General features: G+C 38.9%; 1 protein-coding gene across 5 annotated transcripts; it reads left to right on the top strand.

The window, feature by feature from the left end:
* Nucleotides 1-1,343: 1,343 nt before the first annotated feature.
* On the top strand, nt 1,344-14,246 carry jakmip2 (janus kinase and microtubule interacting protein 2). Of its 5 annotated transcripts, none has more exons than XM_077592823.1 (24): nt 1,344-1,497; nt 5,020-5,267; nt 5,448-5,702; nt 5,795-6,037; nt 6,204-6,413; nt 6,827-6,925; nt 7,006-7,152; nt 7,233-7,373; nt 7,507-7,563; nt 7,823-7,942; nt 8,113-8,241; nt 8,478-8,561; nt 9,228-9,290; nt 9,402-9,500; nt 10,288-10,389; nt 10,474-10,527; nt 10,615-10,680; nt 10,758-10,826; nt 10,898-10,975; nt 11,106-11,156; nt 11,353-11,505; nt 11,569-11,634; nt 11,984-12,060; nt 12,713-12,860. In XM_077592823.1, the coding sequence occupies exons 2-23, from the start codon at nt 5,139-5,141 to the stop codon at nt 12,032-12,034; spliced, it is 2,466 nt and encodes an 821-aa protein (XP_077448949.1). In that variant the 5' UTR covers nt 1,344-1,497; nt 5,020-5,138; the 3' UTR covers nt 12,035-12,060; nt 12,713-12,860. The 5 variants fall into 5 exon arrangements, with proteins under 5 accessions (XP_077448949.1, XP_077448948.1, XP_077448946.1 ...); XM_077592822.1 differs by having other exon boundaries at nt 7,006-7,161; XM_077592820.1 differs by lacking the exon at nt 11,984-12,060 and having other exon boundaries at nt 5,036-5,267; nt 7,006-7,161; nt 12,713-14,246.
* The last annotated feature ends 409 nt before the right edge of the window (nt 14,247-14,655 follow it).

Below are 14,655 nucleotides of genomic sequence, written 5' to 3'. Positions count from 1 at the left end.
CTTGTCTCTTGACAATGATGCAGTCTGAGACAGTAGCTGGTGTATTCCATGTGTGTGTGAGTAGTTAAGGAGAACAGTGGGTTGCGCCTTTGTATGGAACGTTCCAGCTTGGAGATCAATTTACAACTGGTTACACACCAAAAAGAACCTGGTTGTTTGTTTTGTCATTTTCTATGCCCTTATGAATCATTAATAAAGTTAAAGTTATGGTCAGTCTGTACATTTCAATGTGACAACGACCCTCTACAATGCTCAAACTCTAAAAGGCACTATAGCATAGGAAAAAGTGTAAAATTATGGAATGCTATCTCATTTTTTGAATTTGAATATAGTTGAAAATATTTTAGGTTGTTGTCCTTGCTCGAAAATAAGGAAACCCTGACTGAATTGGAGATGTTTGGGGAAAAAAATGATCGAAGATAATTTAAACCAGAATCCAAGATCTCAGTGGAAATTGTAGAAAGTGTTTAATGGTAGAGGCTGGTGTAGCAGACAGGCAACTCAGGCGGTCGCCTGGGGCCCCAGCCGGTAAAAGGGGCACCCCAGAGCTACCATAATGACAAGAAATGGTCATTTAAAACGACACCACAGTTGCACCGCTCTATCTGTTGTTGCAAAGTGCACTTGACATTGTCATCGGACACGATTTCGTGATGTCAAACTCAAGTGTGTGTGTTTGTTTTAAGTATATTGTAAGTTTACTTTTATATTTTTTATTTATTTAATGTGCATCTATGTTCGGGGGAAAAATTATAGTGTGCATGGGCAGTATAGGGGAAAATAGTGCTAAGAAGAAGAGGTATGAAAGAGAACGAAACACAATGCATGGACATGAGGCCAGTGGAAACCTATGCTTTGGTCTGATAAGTCCAAATTTTCCATCTTTGGTTCCAACTGCTGGGTCTTCTTGTGAAAAGGTAAATGGATGGACTCTGCATGTTTTGGTTGTCACTGTGAAAATTGGAGGAGATGTGATGACATGGGATATTTTGCAGATAAGATAACCTCCACAGTCACTGGACTTAAACACAATAAAGATGCGATGGTGTGACCTGGACCGAAGACTGAAAGGAAAAGGGTCCAACAAGTGCTAAACACTCCTGGACTTTTGGAAACCCATTTCAGGTGAGATAACAGGCACCAGAGGGGAACTAAAGGGACTAGAATAGCAAAATATGCGTTCATGTACATATTTCACCTATTTTATGTTCGCTAAGTGCATAACCTCTCCTGTCCATTCATAGTTTTGATGCCTTTAGTAACAAGCTCCAAATTTCAAAGTCGTGGTGGACTGCAGCGGAAGCCAATGATCTCATCATTGGCGACGTGAAGAACAAGGCGGTGCTTAGCTTCAGCATCACTATCCTCCTCATCATCACCTCATCGGGCTGACTGCTGCTGATGATGCTGACATCTTTTTTCTCCATCTAAACACGTCCAAAACCCCCCATGAAGTGCGCATCATTCCTATTTGGACATCTCGCCATGAACTGTGAGGTAAGATGATATGCAGCGTTTTGCACGTACGGGATGCGCTCGGGTGACGCGTAGCGTGCGGCTTTTCCGCTACTAGCGGGCCTTTTAGACGACAAAGCGTGTTTTAGAACCCTTCCTGTGCTGTAAACGACTTGATCCGAACAGACAGTATGTCGATCTATATCATCAAAGCTGTGGGGACTCACGATCAACGCGGGGTTTTGCACTATTTAGCCCGAAGCAGCGGGTTAGCCCGCATATCGGAAGTGGGAGACATCTCGGCCTGCATGCGCGGATGACGTCGGAGGGAAGGATGGGGGAGTGCTTAATGGCCATTTTCAGAAACATAATGGGGATTGCACGTATCGATGTGGCCATGCATTAGCTAGTTGCGGGGATGCACAGCCTTTCTGCATTGGGATGCCACGCTAATTTAAGCACGATCAGAATATATGCACACAAGAGGATAATGCTAGGACAGGCGAAAATGTTAGTGACTGCCCTCACATGTCTGGGGGATGGCACACTGGTCTCATTTTATGGTCCCCATATTTAAAGAAATACATTTGCTACACATTTTTTTTAAGGCTTAGCACTTATTAAGGCAGTTGCCTCTTTACAAGAGTAATACGGTATAAACAAGGAATGGGGATTTATACACACAGATGGGCTGTAAATAATCCAATCTGCCATTATGTCAATAGAGCATGTCTCCAGCTTTAGTTCATGGTAAGGGTTTGGTTGATTTTAACTCAATGATGAGTTTAAATTTTAAAAGCAAACGTTTGGTCGAATTCAATAAGTTTTATTTGTCTTAATTACATGTATTTGTTGTATTCTTTAATGATATTTATCCATTCATTTTCCGTATCGCTTACCCTTGCCGGGGGTGGAAACCCTAAATTGGTGGCCAGCCAATTGCAGATTGTTTCTTGATTCATTGTTATATTCTTTGGTATAAGATATATAAGTTTAATGAAATAAATAATAAAAATAAAGAAGAAATAATTTAAAAAAATGTATAGGTGGTTGCACCTAATTGTGTGTATTATGTTTTAACATGGGATTTTTACATGGAAATTTCTTCCACAAAATACTTGATTGATCAAAAATATTTTTATCATTAAGAAAATTTAATCAATACGCCAAAGTCTGTCTTGCCTTATCATATGCAGACACCTGTCAAGAGCAGTGCCACCATTTTCAATCATGTGTTCAGAGCCAGTCTCCAACCACACTTTACTTTGAAACAAGGTGGCTACTTTTACAAAGAAAAAAAATACACTTTAGCTTGATCTCTGAGTAGAGACATCAAAAGTTCTGTTACCTATTTGGAGCACGTGTATTTCAAACGACTTCAGTTGAGCAGAGTTATAACAAGCGCCAGCTCATCTTCTCAACAAATAAACTTCATAATTTGCCTACCCATTACCGGCATTTTTTGCTTGGTCCAGGTAACCCAAAAGCGCTTAAATCCGAGCCCTGCTCCGACTTAATATTTTTCATACTTATTTTTCTCATTGATTCTGTGTGTAGTTCACAGTAAAAAAACTTACTGCATAATGTGGATTAACAAGCAAGTTGTTGAGTAGTTAAGAAGTGTAAAAATCAAGATTATACAAAATGCTTTTAGTGGTGTAGCAGTCACTTATGTGACAGGATGATCCGTGGAATTACGTCATCATTGGCACAAAAGGTTTTGAGGGGTGGAGGAATAAGAAATTGGTTTCTGGTTGGTTTGGCCAAATTGCTTGACCTCTTGTACTTGCGCATTTAGTTCCAAACCTAATTGGTGCTGGGATTTAGTTGATACAGTGTGTGTGTGAAACAGGGTTTGATTTCCTTCCTTGACTACGCTCATAACTGATAACATTTATCTTAAAATAATCTGTGATATTCACTTATCACTTATCCTCCCCTTTTGTCACAATACTCCTTAATAATTTAAATTTACTCCTAAAACTATACTGATGTGGACAGTGAGTGTTGCTAGATTTTGTCAGACAGAAGCCAGGAGGCTACAGTATGGTTTTATTTAATCCTCTGTGCAAAAACGAACTTTTCATTGTTATGTGCATTATGTTGTGGTATTCTTTGTTTTGCTCACCTATTCATCCACAATGGCAGTACCATTCTGCTCACTAAGTGTATTGTTTTGTTCATCATTTCTCCAGCCCCATAAGACCTGCCTTGAAAAGTTCAACCGATTCTGATGTCTAGATATGAAGGGACAATTTTTGTCTCTTCAGTTAACATAAAAAGTTCTTTGGCTAACCCGCCTGGTCAGATTTGTTTCATTTATTGCCAGAAAAGCCTTCTGACAATTTTGGACACTTGCCAGTAATTTACTGTCGAAGATGAACTATGACAGTAATCAGCCTTGGAAAACACAGGCAATTCATATCTGGTTTTTGCTGCTCTGAATGGTTTCTGGGTTAATACCGTATTAGTAGTCATGGTAAACGGTGGCTGCCTTTACATGAAGGTGTTGTACATGGCTGCATCAAAATGATGACTCATAACCTTCAAAGGTTTTACATACGTATGATTTAGGTCTTCTTGACCCGACAATCACAAGCGAGCACGTCTTGTGGCCAGTACTTCTACGTATGATTTTCCATAGGATAACAATAAGAAAAAAAAAATCACCAAAAATACTGCTGTAATATAAAGTGAATGACTGTGCAAACTATCATCAAAATTTGCCTTCAAACCTAAGAAACAACCACCAATCAACACAGGCATGTTAGAGACAGGACAGCAACAGGTTAGTTAGAAGATAAGATGAACTTTGCTTCATTTCCAAACCAAGAATAAAAAAGAAGACTGGCAGAAAGAACATTATTTTCTGACAAGAGACCTCCAGAGTAGTTTGCACATTTACAGATTCAGTTTGGACAGATTCCACACAAATGACTTAAAAAGTGCATGAAAGTCCATGTGACCACTGTTATATTTTAAATCTGTGTTGCAAAATCTTTTAAGCAACGTTATGTAATTTGATCTCTCTCTTTAAATCTTTGTATCATTCCATTCATGCAGGGGATTAAAGGAGCAGATAATTCAAATGACTCGAATTAGAAACGCAACAAGAGGCAGATTTGATCAAAACAGTGGACTGATGACTTCCTGGAAAATGTCATTGATATTGTGCATCGATAACATCTTGGTACAGGATTAATATTAGCTTGTTTTTGATTCATGGTTAACATACAGTACAATATGATCAATTGTAATTTTTCAAAATTCTTAGAATGGTAATGCAAATTGCAAGGAAATGTTCTCTGCAATTGAAATCGGATCATGGACCATTTATTAATTAAATGTAATTGTGGAATTTTATGGAGTAATGTGTGTTGATGAAAATTTCACAATATTTGTATACTGTCCATTGAGCAACACATACACAAAATGAGGATTTAGGTTTTTCTTAGATCTCTAGGGAGGGACTACTTTTAATGCAATATATTGATACTGTAATCTGATATTGCATTCCTTTGTGTAACTGAAAATCTGTTTTATACCACCTTTACCCACATCCAGAACCTTTGTCTAACAGGAGAATGAAGAAGAGGCGAAACAGGAAGCCTTGGCACCACTGTGAACGTTTCTGTGAAGTTTCCATGAACGTATCAGAAGTGACAGTATAGAAGATTGAATCCATGGCCAAAAAAGTGCGTGCAAAGGGCGAGAAGCCCGAAGTCCTCATCTCTGCCTTGCAGGCAGCCAACGAGGATCTCAGATCCAAGCTGACTGATATTCAAATTGAACTGCACCAGGAAAAATGCAAGGTACTGTAAAACAAAGAGAATACATAGTATTCATTCATTAAAAAAACATGACATCAGATGGAATGTACATGTTGAAGATTTTTTTGGTCACATTTATTCATTTTTTGAACCGCTTTTCTTCATAAGAGTCACACGTTATGTGTATTTGTATTGATCTCTCTTCTTTCCCGTGTGCAATAGGTGAGCAAGCTGGACCGCGACAAAGTTCAGGAAGTGAAGCGAGTGCGCGAGCAGGAGCAGCACCGCCACACAGCAATGCTGACAGAGCAACGGGCCAAGTGGCATGAAGAAAAACAGAAAGATCTTCAGGCTCTCCGAGAAAATCTGACCCGTCAGCATGAGCAAGACCTGGCCCGCCATGCCAAAATCAAAGACCAGGAGAACCAGAGGCTCAAGACCGCACTCAGCGCCATCCGGGACGGCAGCGGCGAGAAGGTGAACTGCAAATGTTTGATTGTTTCCAGTAAAACAGGAAAATAATTCTTTATGTCCTTGCAAATGAACTCAAATCGAATCTGTGTCATTAGGTGCGCACTGCATTGACTCTGGAAGCCAAGGAGGATGCTCGCCGCTTCTTTGACCAGGAGAGAGTGAAGCTCCTCCAAGAGATCATTGAGCTTAAGACATCCAAAAAGCAGACTGATGAGGCTCTCAGCAACATGATTCAGGCGGACAAGATGAAGGCTGGGGACCTTCGAGTAGAGCACCAGCAGCACCAAGAACAGATCTCCAAGATCAAGTGGGACTGCGAAAGGGACATTCGGAGACTGGTAATGCAGTTTTAGACTAAATTCACTAGATGGGCACTATAACAATAATTGCAATTCACACTTGAATGTTAAATACGTACTTGCGTGTTTCATTAGATTTTTAGGTGTACCTTAGATGCTTCAATTCTGTCTGAATCATTCTGTTTTTGTTCCTCTCATGTTACAGGTGGATGAAATCAAAGCGAAAGATCGCACCATCTTCTCCCTGGAAAAGGAGATGGAATCAACGACGGGGTTCCTTCAGAGGCTGCAGCTTCAGAAGGATGCGCTGGATGAGCAACTCTACATGGTCAAGGAGGCCGAGTGTGTTGCCGGAAGCCCAAAAAGAGAGATCCCGGGTCGGGTGGCAGACGGCGCAGAGCACTGTGGAAGTCCGGTAAGTACCCTTTTTAAACAGACCTATAAGACGCAAGCGTTCAGATCTTGCACTAAATCTCAATTGAGGCAACTGTTTTCATATAGACTTATAATTTTGACAGCTGACCGCTTATTAACGATATGATTGACTGCGACATCATAGTTGTGAACACGTTATCTGTGTCTGATTCATTTTCTGACATGTGACTGCTTATGGGGCCTTCATGTCTGCACATCCGCCGAGAAAGCATGATATAATCATAGCCTTGAAGGACAAACGAAAGCCACTTTTTTATTTTTTGTAAGTCAAAACAAGGTACTGTAAGTGAGATTGTTTGCAGACAATCATTTACATGATGCCTTTGACATGATTGTGATGATAAATATGAGTTCAGATTTAGTTCTTCATTTTTTTGGATTGATTTCTAACAGGATCTGAGGAGAAATCAGAGGCGCCTGGCTGATCTCAATTCAACAATCCGCAAGCTGGAGGACCGAAACTCCATTTTGGTTGATGAAAGGAATGAACTTGTAAGTCGATTCTTGACTTTACCCCAACTCGCTTCAGCTTTTCTTTACCGAACAAAATTATTTTCTGTTTCTCTGAACAGCTAAAACGCGTGCGCGAGTCAGAGAAGCAATGCAAACCACTCTTGGACAAGAACAAGATTCTGAGTAAGCGCAATGATGATCTAACATTGACGATCCAGAAGCTGGAGGAGAAAGCAAGGAATCTGGCCAAAGAGAACCTTGAGATGGTCAGCAATGTGTGTCATGAACATTTTCTACAGCTTAATCAAGCCACAAATAACCTGAATCTGTTATTTATATCATTTAGAAAGAGAAGATAGGCTCCCAGCCACCACTAAAGAAGCCCAAGTCTTTGAATGACCTGGACCAAGCCCACGATGACCAGGAAATAGCTTTTCTGAGGCTTCAAGTCCTGGAGCAGCAGAGCATGATTGACGAGCTTGCAAGAGTATGTTTTCCGTAAAGGAGGCTCGTGACCATAACAAAATGATTATTTAGCCAGGCCATTTCCCATTTTAAGCATTAAAATGGAAGATAACAGGGTCGGCATTACATTGATTTGAATTCTTCTTTGGTTCCAGGACAGAGAGAAACTGCTACGGAAAAGAAGGCATAAAAGGAGCTCCAGGCCAATTAAGGTATGAATATTATACTTGAGCCCAAGCATACCATATCTTCTGTAAGTCAAGAATTTGTTAGTTCTTGCACAAAATCACAATCAATGATTATTCATTCATTCATTTTCATCAAGTTTGGATCCTGTCTCGGTGGCTGTAAATAAAACCACCTGGCAAATATGGTACTGCCAGAAATGAATGAACGTAATGGAGCATTGTGTAATATTTATAAACAGAGCATTTCATGAGGCGGACAAATCTGGACTCACTTTTTTTGCAGAGGCATATTGTTGTGGATACATTTTTTGGATATGATGAAGAGTCAATGGATTCTGAAACATCCTCCGTGGCTTCTGTCCGCATGGACCGGACACCAGCTACCGATGAAGATCTGGATCAGGTGATTTTTTGGATTTTTTTTCTCTTTTTGGTATATTCATTTGACTCCAATTTCCTCCCATATTCTTAAAAATGACAGGTTGTTTGTCTATGTGTGCCTGCAAGTGACAAACAAACAATCTGGAACCGGAAATTGCTTAAATGTGTTTCCTGGATGCTTTTTTTTGTCAGGGTCTGGCTAATGAGGAGTCTGAGCTGCGGTTCCGTCAACTTACCAGGGAGTACCAGGCTTTACAGCGAGCATATGCCCTTTTGCAAGAACAAAAGGGTGGGATATTAGATGCCGAGATGGAAGCTAAGGTATCACATGCATTTCCAAGCATCTCTGGTATGGGTTTGGGTTAAAGTTAAATTATAGTGCATAGGAAAGTGATAAAACTAGCAGTTATGACACACAGTTATGACACCAATATTTGAATTTCAGGCCATCTTGTGTGGTGTTTGCATGTTTTCCCTGTATTTTTTTTATTCCCTATTTGTTGGCCTGTAGATGTGAAAATGTAATAGTACACTGAGCTACTTTGTTGATGTTACAGGCTCAGGAACAACTCCAAGCAGACATACTCAGGTATAAGGCCAAAATAGAAGACTTGGAGAGGGAGCTGACCACAAAGGGTCAGGTACGACTCCATCAAAAACACGTTTATGGATGAAAATGCATAATCGGATAGCAATTCTCACGTGATTGAAATCATAGGAGTTTGGCGGCGCCAATTGTTTCTAGTGTAATTCGCTTTATACATGTCACATGAAACTATACTCGAGTTTGTCCCTATGTTGTTTATTATGAATGAGGCGTTTATAAAAAGCATTCTACATTAAATTGAGAAAATGGAACAAACAATTGGTGGCGGTCATAATTGTATTTTGATCTTTCAAACTCTGAGACTAATTTCTCAATAATAACTGTAACATGCATATTTAACTTAAATGGTTGCCACTACTTTTTTTTTGCACCAAGCCAGATTTCCAGTTAAAAATAACAAATGTTCTGTCTATTCGGAATTTTGAGGATCTGAAAAGTTATCCATTGAAAAGCTCTGATCTTTCAATGATGTCAAAACAATAAAATTTTGCAGCATATCATTCTCCAAAAGTACCGATTGTAAATTTCCGACAGCCCAGCTCTATCACAGGAACATTTAAATCTTTTGGATAGTTTTAGTTATTTAAAATCCTGACAGCGGACATGAAAGTACATAGACGTACATCTTTTTTAAATTGCTTTAAGGATTTCTTACACGAGAGATTGTCAACTATGACAAGTTCCTTTCTGTTCCACTCAGGATTCCAAATGGGTGGAGGAGAAGCAGCTCTTCTTACGAAGAAATCATGAACTTTTAGAGAAGGTTGGTTATATATCGATATACCCATTTAGGAGCAATCAGTCTGGAAATGCAAATGTTTGATGTTTTATGGACATCATCAAATTATGCTGAAAAAAATGGTGCTGTTTTCAGGTGGAAAAAGTGGAGACGGAGTACAGCCGTGTTCTGGAGGAGCTCCAAGACTCCAAAGACCAGAACGAACTATTAGAATTCAGGATCCTTGAACTAGAGGTGAGCCTGCAATACTTGAAGCATTCAGCCTGAAGGAATGTTCCATCCTGACTTGAATTAACTTCATGACGGTTGTAAAAAAAAAAGTCATAAAGGCAGTCATGTATATATAACTTCATGTTATATGATAATGTCATCTACAGACTAGTACACCCTAGACCGGTCGCCAGTCAGTCCTAAGGCACACAGATAGACAAACGACCATCCACGGTCACAATCATACAATCATAAGCAGAAATATGCAATCGCAACATTCCTAGTTGTGTTTCATTGTTTATAGCAAGGGTGTCAGACTCGGGTTGGTTCGCGGGCCGCGTTAATGTCAACTCGATTTCATTTTAGATATAATATTTAGATTTTTTTTTAAAAAAATGGATTAAAAGAACTGGATTAAAAGCCCTGAATATTCAGTTTTTTATAGATCTAAAACAATGTTTATTTACGCTTTTTTATATATATTTTTAGATTTTACAAAATAATTTTTGAACTAAAAACACAGAAAAAAATGTTAAAAAAATTACAATTATTGATTTAAAAGGGGTAGAATCAGGAAATTTAATATACATCTATACTCTTCATTTTAATTTGATCCTAAAACAGAAAGTCGGCACTGATGATTTACTTTCCCAGGCCACACAAAATGATGTGGCGGGCCAGATTTGGCCCCCGGGCCGCCACCTTGAGACGTGATTTATAGCTATAATGTATGATTTGTATGATTGCAACTTAAAAACGATTCAGTTTCACATTCCTGTAAGTTAACTACAATATTAATTTATGGGTGCAGGAGCGAGAAAGGAGGTCGCCTCCTTTCAACCACCTGAGGATGCATCCCTTCTCCGAGGGAGTCAGCGCACTTCAGATCTACTGTATGAAGGAGGGCGTAAAGGTATGCAATATTGTAAATTTATATTGTGTAACAGTAAAACAGGCAGCAACCTGCAACCTTAATAAATCCATATTTCTTTTTCAGGATGTATGCATACCAGATCTGATCAAACTTTTAGACATCCTTGGGGACAACGGGGTAATTCACAATTCACGTCATTAGAATTTATTGGATTGAAATTTGACATATGTTCAATCATGCAAATGTTTTTTATTTCTTTGTAAGAACTTAAGAAATGAAGAACAAGTGGCCATAATTCAGGCCAGCACCGTTTTGTCGTTAGCAGAAAAGGTCAGAGAAGGCAAAACTGTTTTACAATTGATCTTTTTTCACTTTCATGCTTAACGGTAATATTTGCTGCTCTCTAGTGGATTCAGCAGATTGAGGGGACTGAGGCAGCACTCCACCAGAAAATGATGGACTTGGAGATAGAGATGGTAATTAGCACTTTTCATAAATACTATCTATACTCTATGAGTCAGTAACATTGAATTCTCACGCTTTACAGGAGATGTTCTGTAAACAGAAAGGATACCTGGAGGAGGAACTAGACTATAGAAAACAAGCCCTGGACCAGGCCTACATGGTAAGAAGGTGTGCTAGAAGAAACATCATTTTGCACCAAAGCATCATCTTGTGATGACTCCCAGATGCCATATTTATTATTCAATGCATCAGCAGTCAAACAGATTGTATTTGTTTTTCTTTTTTTACAGCAAATTCAGGAGTTGGAGGCAACCTTATACAACGCCCTGCAGCAGGATAAGGTCATTTCACTTCACATTAAATATTACATACATATATAAGACACACAATGTTCAAAACACGTATTGGTATTGTGCCGAAAGTGTTAGCAGGTTCTTATGTAGGACAATTGTGATTTAAGATAATAGTTACAAATTTCCCATGCACAAGGCTTTTAGTCAAAAATGTTTATAGATTAGTTTAATTCTGATCTGATAGGTGATTAAATACGGCGAGCCCTTGGACGAGCTTCAGCGGGATGAGCTACGGACTTCGGTGGAAAAACTAAGGAGGCAGATGCTGAGGAAAAGTCGAGAGTATGACTGTCAGATTCTGCAAGAAAGGATGGAGCTACTGCACCAGGCACACCAGGTATATTCACATTATTAAAGTGTGGTGCACAATATCATCCCAATTATATGCATATATTTTTAGAGGATTCGCGATCTTGAGGACAAGACTGAAATGCAAAGGAGGCAAATTAAAGATCTTGAAGAGAAGGTACATTTCTACTGCTTAATCTCTTTCTTTTTGTCTTTTATTGATCAGTTCAGTTATTTATTGTCAAAATGTACACACACATGACACAACAGTCCAAGAAGTAACGGACAAATAAGTCCAGAAACAATTGATTTTCAAATTTGAATCCATTTGCTTTCCTGAGTCTCATTACATGCAGTGTGCTGCTTTTAGGATTCCATTCATCTAAAGACCTTGTCAAAAGTTGAAAATATTGTTGACATCCAGTGTTCCTCTTTGTGTGTTCCTGATGTGACTAACATACTGCATGTGCCTCTAATTCTCTCACTTTCTCTCTTTCTTTCTGTATTTTTGCTTTCTTTCCTTGCAGTTTTTGTTTCTATTCTTGTTCTTTTCTCTTGCCTTTATCCTTTGGCCTTGAGGTCTTTGGCAGGTCCCATAGCAGAGGTGAGTTTTTGGGTAAAAATATCGGCATGGTACTACTTTTTAATTCCAAAAATAAGAGGTCTGCAACTACTATGATTGTTCAGCCACGTTTCCACCAAGTGACCATTAACTATCTCAATATATATACTGTCCTGTAAGCAGGAGAACAATTTGCTCTCAGTGAAAATTGTTTCATTTTGGGCCATTTTACAACACTTGTGAGCAAAATGCAACAGCTCCAAAGACTGGATTAGTCTGCTTGATGGAAACAGGCCACATACCCTCGACTAGAACAGCTCCAATCATCACTAATGCATCGTCAAGTTCTTACATAACAAAAATACTTCCGGATTTCTGGCCTTTAGTATAACAAAGGTAGATTTAAAATTAGAGGACATTTCCATTCAAAGCACAATGTTGGAAATGTTTTAAGGCAAAATTATGGTAGTTTCTTTTCATTTTTTTTACTTTCGCTGTACAAATGGGCATTTAGTGACACATTTGGTCTTCTAAACCCTAGTTTACTTCCCATCATCCACATTTCTTGGACATGATCACTCAGTTTGTATTACTGTAGTGATAACCGTATTTGATAATCACTCGCGTGTCATGCAAATATTTAATTATTTTCTTGGTAAATCTGTACTAATTCCACTGTTTTCTATTTTTGCAGGTGGTGCATCTGCTCAGAGATCCGGTTGGTCACTGCTGTTGTGTTCTTTATTATTCATCCAAGTGTGGTGAAGCAACAGTGGCTGTTTGTGTGGTGACTGTATATAAGTCAATTGGATGTTGGCAATGGACTCACTTTTATTTTTTATTCGTTGATTTTTTTTTTTTCATGTGGGTCTCTCAGGACACACGACTGCAAGAACAATATACACTCATGAGAATTCAAAGACATGCACATGCAGTTGCATGTAGACGCACGTCTATGTGGACAAACATGCTTTGACAAATCCAAAACCAAAGCCTGGGAAGTAAACAATGTCTCTGCTATGCAGGGTAATAGTAATAATCTTAATATTATTGTGTGTCACTGTTTATGGGAATTGAACAGAGGAGAAGAAAAGCACCCGCCCACAGCTTATTGTCTCCTCTTTCAAGCTTAAAATGATAGAAACGCAAGTCACACAGGTCCAAAGGAAAGTGCACAGCCACTGGAAAGCTACTCAGGTTGGAAGACTCAAACAACTGGGGAGACTTTAAAGTTACAGGATTGTCAACATTCTTCAGAGTTTTCCTCCAAAAGCGGGCAGATGAAGTAAGATCTTGACTCTGTGGTTTTATTGGGTTCTTTTTTTCTTTCTCTTTCCTTTTTTTAAACAGCTCGCCAGCAGTCATTTCCAAACATCTTTGGTCTTTCTATGTACATTTAAGCCATTTCTTTCACATTGTTTTGTGTGTGGCAATTGTATATTTTTAAAAATTGTCCAAAACGAACTGTGATGATGGTTGCAAGGTTTTTTTTCTTTGAACATAATAACTGGAAAACAAGATGAATGCAGATGATTTCTCCCCTCATTTGGGTCTTTTACCATGCAGATGCCCTTTCAGACCAGACGAGGGCAGACTTGTTTCACATTAACATAGATTGAATCTCCTTTTAAAATTTGAATGATCTGACTTGTAAATATTGTCAAACTTTTTTTTTATTATTGTAAATCTTGATTAGCTACAGACAAAAGAATTATCTAGACAAAACTAATAATTTTCATATTATGACTGCCCTTATTTTTGCTAACCACAAGTTCAAACTAACAACCCCCCCAGGCTTATTCTTTCCCAAAACCTCTACCCAGTCCCTGCAATATGGAAGGAATGATGCCATTCCAATCTTCTGCATCGGTGCATGTGCACCTCTTATTGGCCTCACGTTCCATTAATGACTTTACGGGGAATGACCGAGGCTATTTTTGTGCAAACTTTGCTGACAAGCAGTTGCCTTAAATGCATTTCCTCCAATATTTCACTTGTACATTCTAGGCCTCCTATGATACCATGTTTTATTTCTTTCCCCCAGGTGGTTGATATTATTGTGTAATGTATATTTAAATCTATATATTTTGTTTTTAACTCACAGAGAAACCTTTTTTTAAAAACAAAAATCTGTTTTCCGATAGAAATTGAATCCCGCTCCTCTTTTCCCAGAAATGATTAAATAAAGTTGACAAAGTCAAACAAGACTTTGCCTTTGTTGGATGACACGTGGACTTGTAGTGAATGTGTTCAGTTCGAGAAGGTATAACCCTCATGACAAATTTAATCAAAATACAAATTGAATGGACGAAAGGGGGAATGTCTTTTTGTCCTGAGACATTAATGTTGCTCATGGCTGACGAGTGTAAAGTGCAATGGTGCGTAATGGAGTCAGTTGGGCAAATCCTCCTCAGAGAGTTGCCACCAAAGGCCTCATAGCAACAGGGACCTTCAGAGAAGTGGGTAAGTGGGCCAAATACGCACACACATGTCAAGTGGAGTTAATTGTAGCTGAATGTAAGGAAGGACCACCTTGACTTTTACAAATATACCCTAATGTCTAATGGCTTAATAGTGAATGGACTGTAAATTCATATGCAAACTATTAGTCTGACTTCCAGGAAAGCAAATCTGTCT

The sequence above is a fragment of the Stigmatopora argus genome, chromosome 22 (genome assembly GCF_051989625.1).
Source record: "Stigmatopora argus isolate UIUO_Sarg chromosome 22, RoL_Sarg_1.0, whole genome shotgun sequence".
Taxonomy (NCBI): Eukaryota; Metazoa; Chordata; class Actinopteri; order Syngnathiformes; family Syngnathidae; genus Stigmatopora; species Stigmatopora argus.
Note: the sequence above shows the minus strand (reverse complement) of the source record. Positions and strands in the feature narration are given on the sequence as shown.

Coding starts and splice junctions, on each gene's coding strand:
- jakmip2 (XM_077592820.1), top strand. CDS start 5,139: ATGGCCAAAAAAGTGCGTGCAAAGGGCGAGAAGCCCGAAGTCCTCATC. Junction 6,038..6,203: donor AAAGGGACATTCGGAGACTG/GTAATGCAGTTT, acceptor CTCATGTTACAG/GTGGATGAAATCAAAGCGAA. Junction 8,562..9,227: donor AGCTGACCACAAAGGGTCAG/GTACGACTCCAT, acceptor TGTTCCACTCAG/GATTCCAAATGGGTGGAGGA.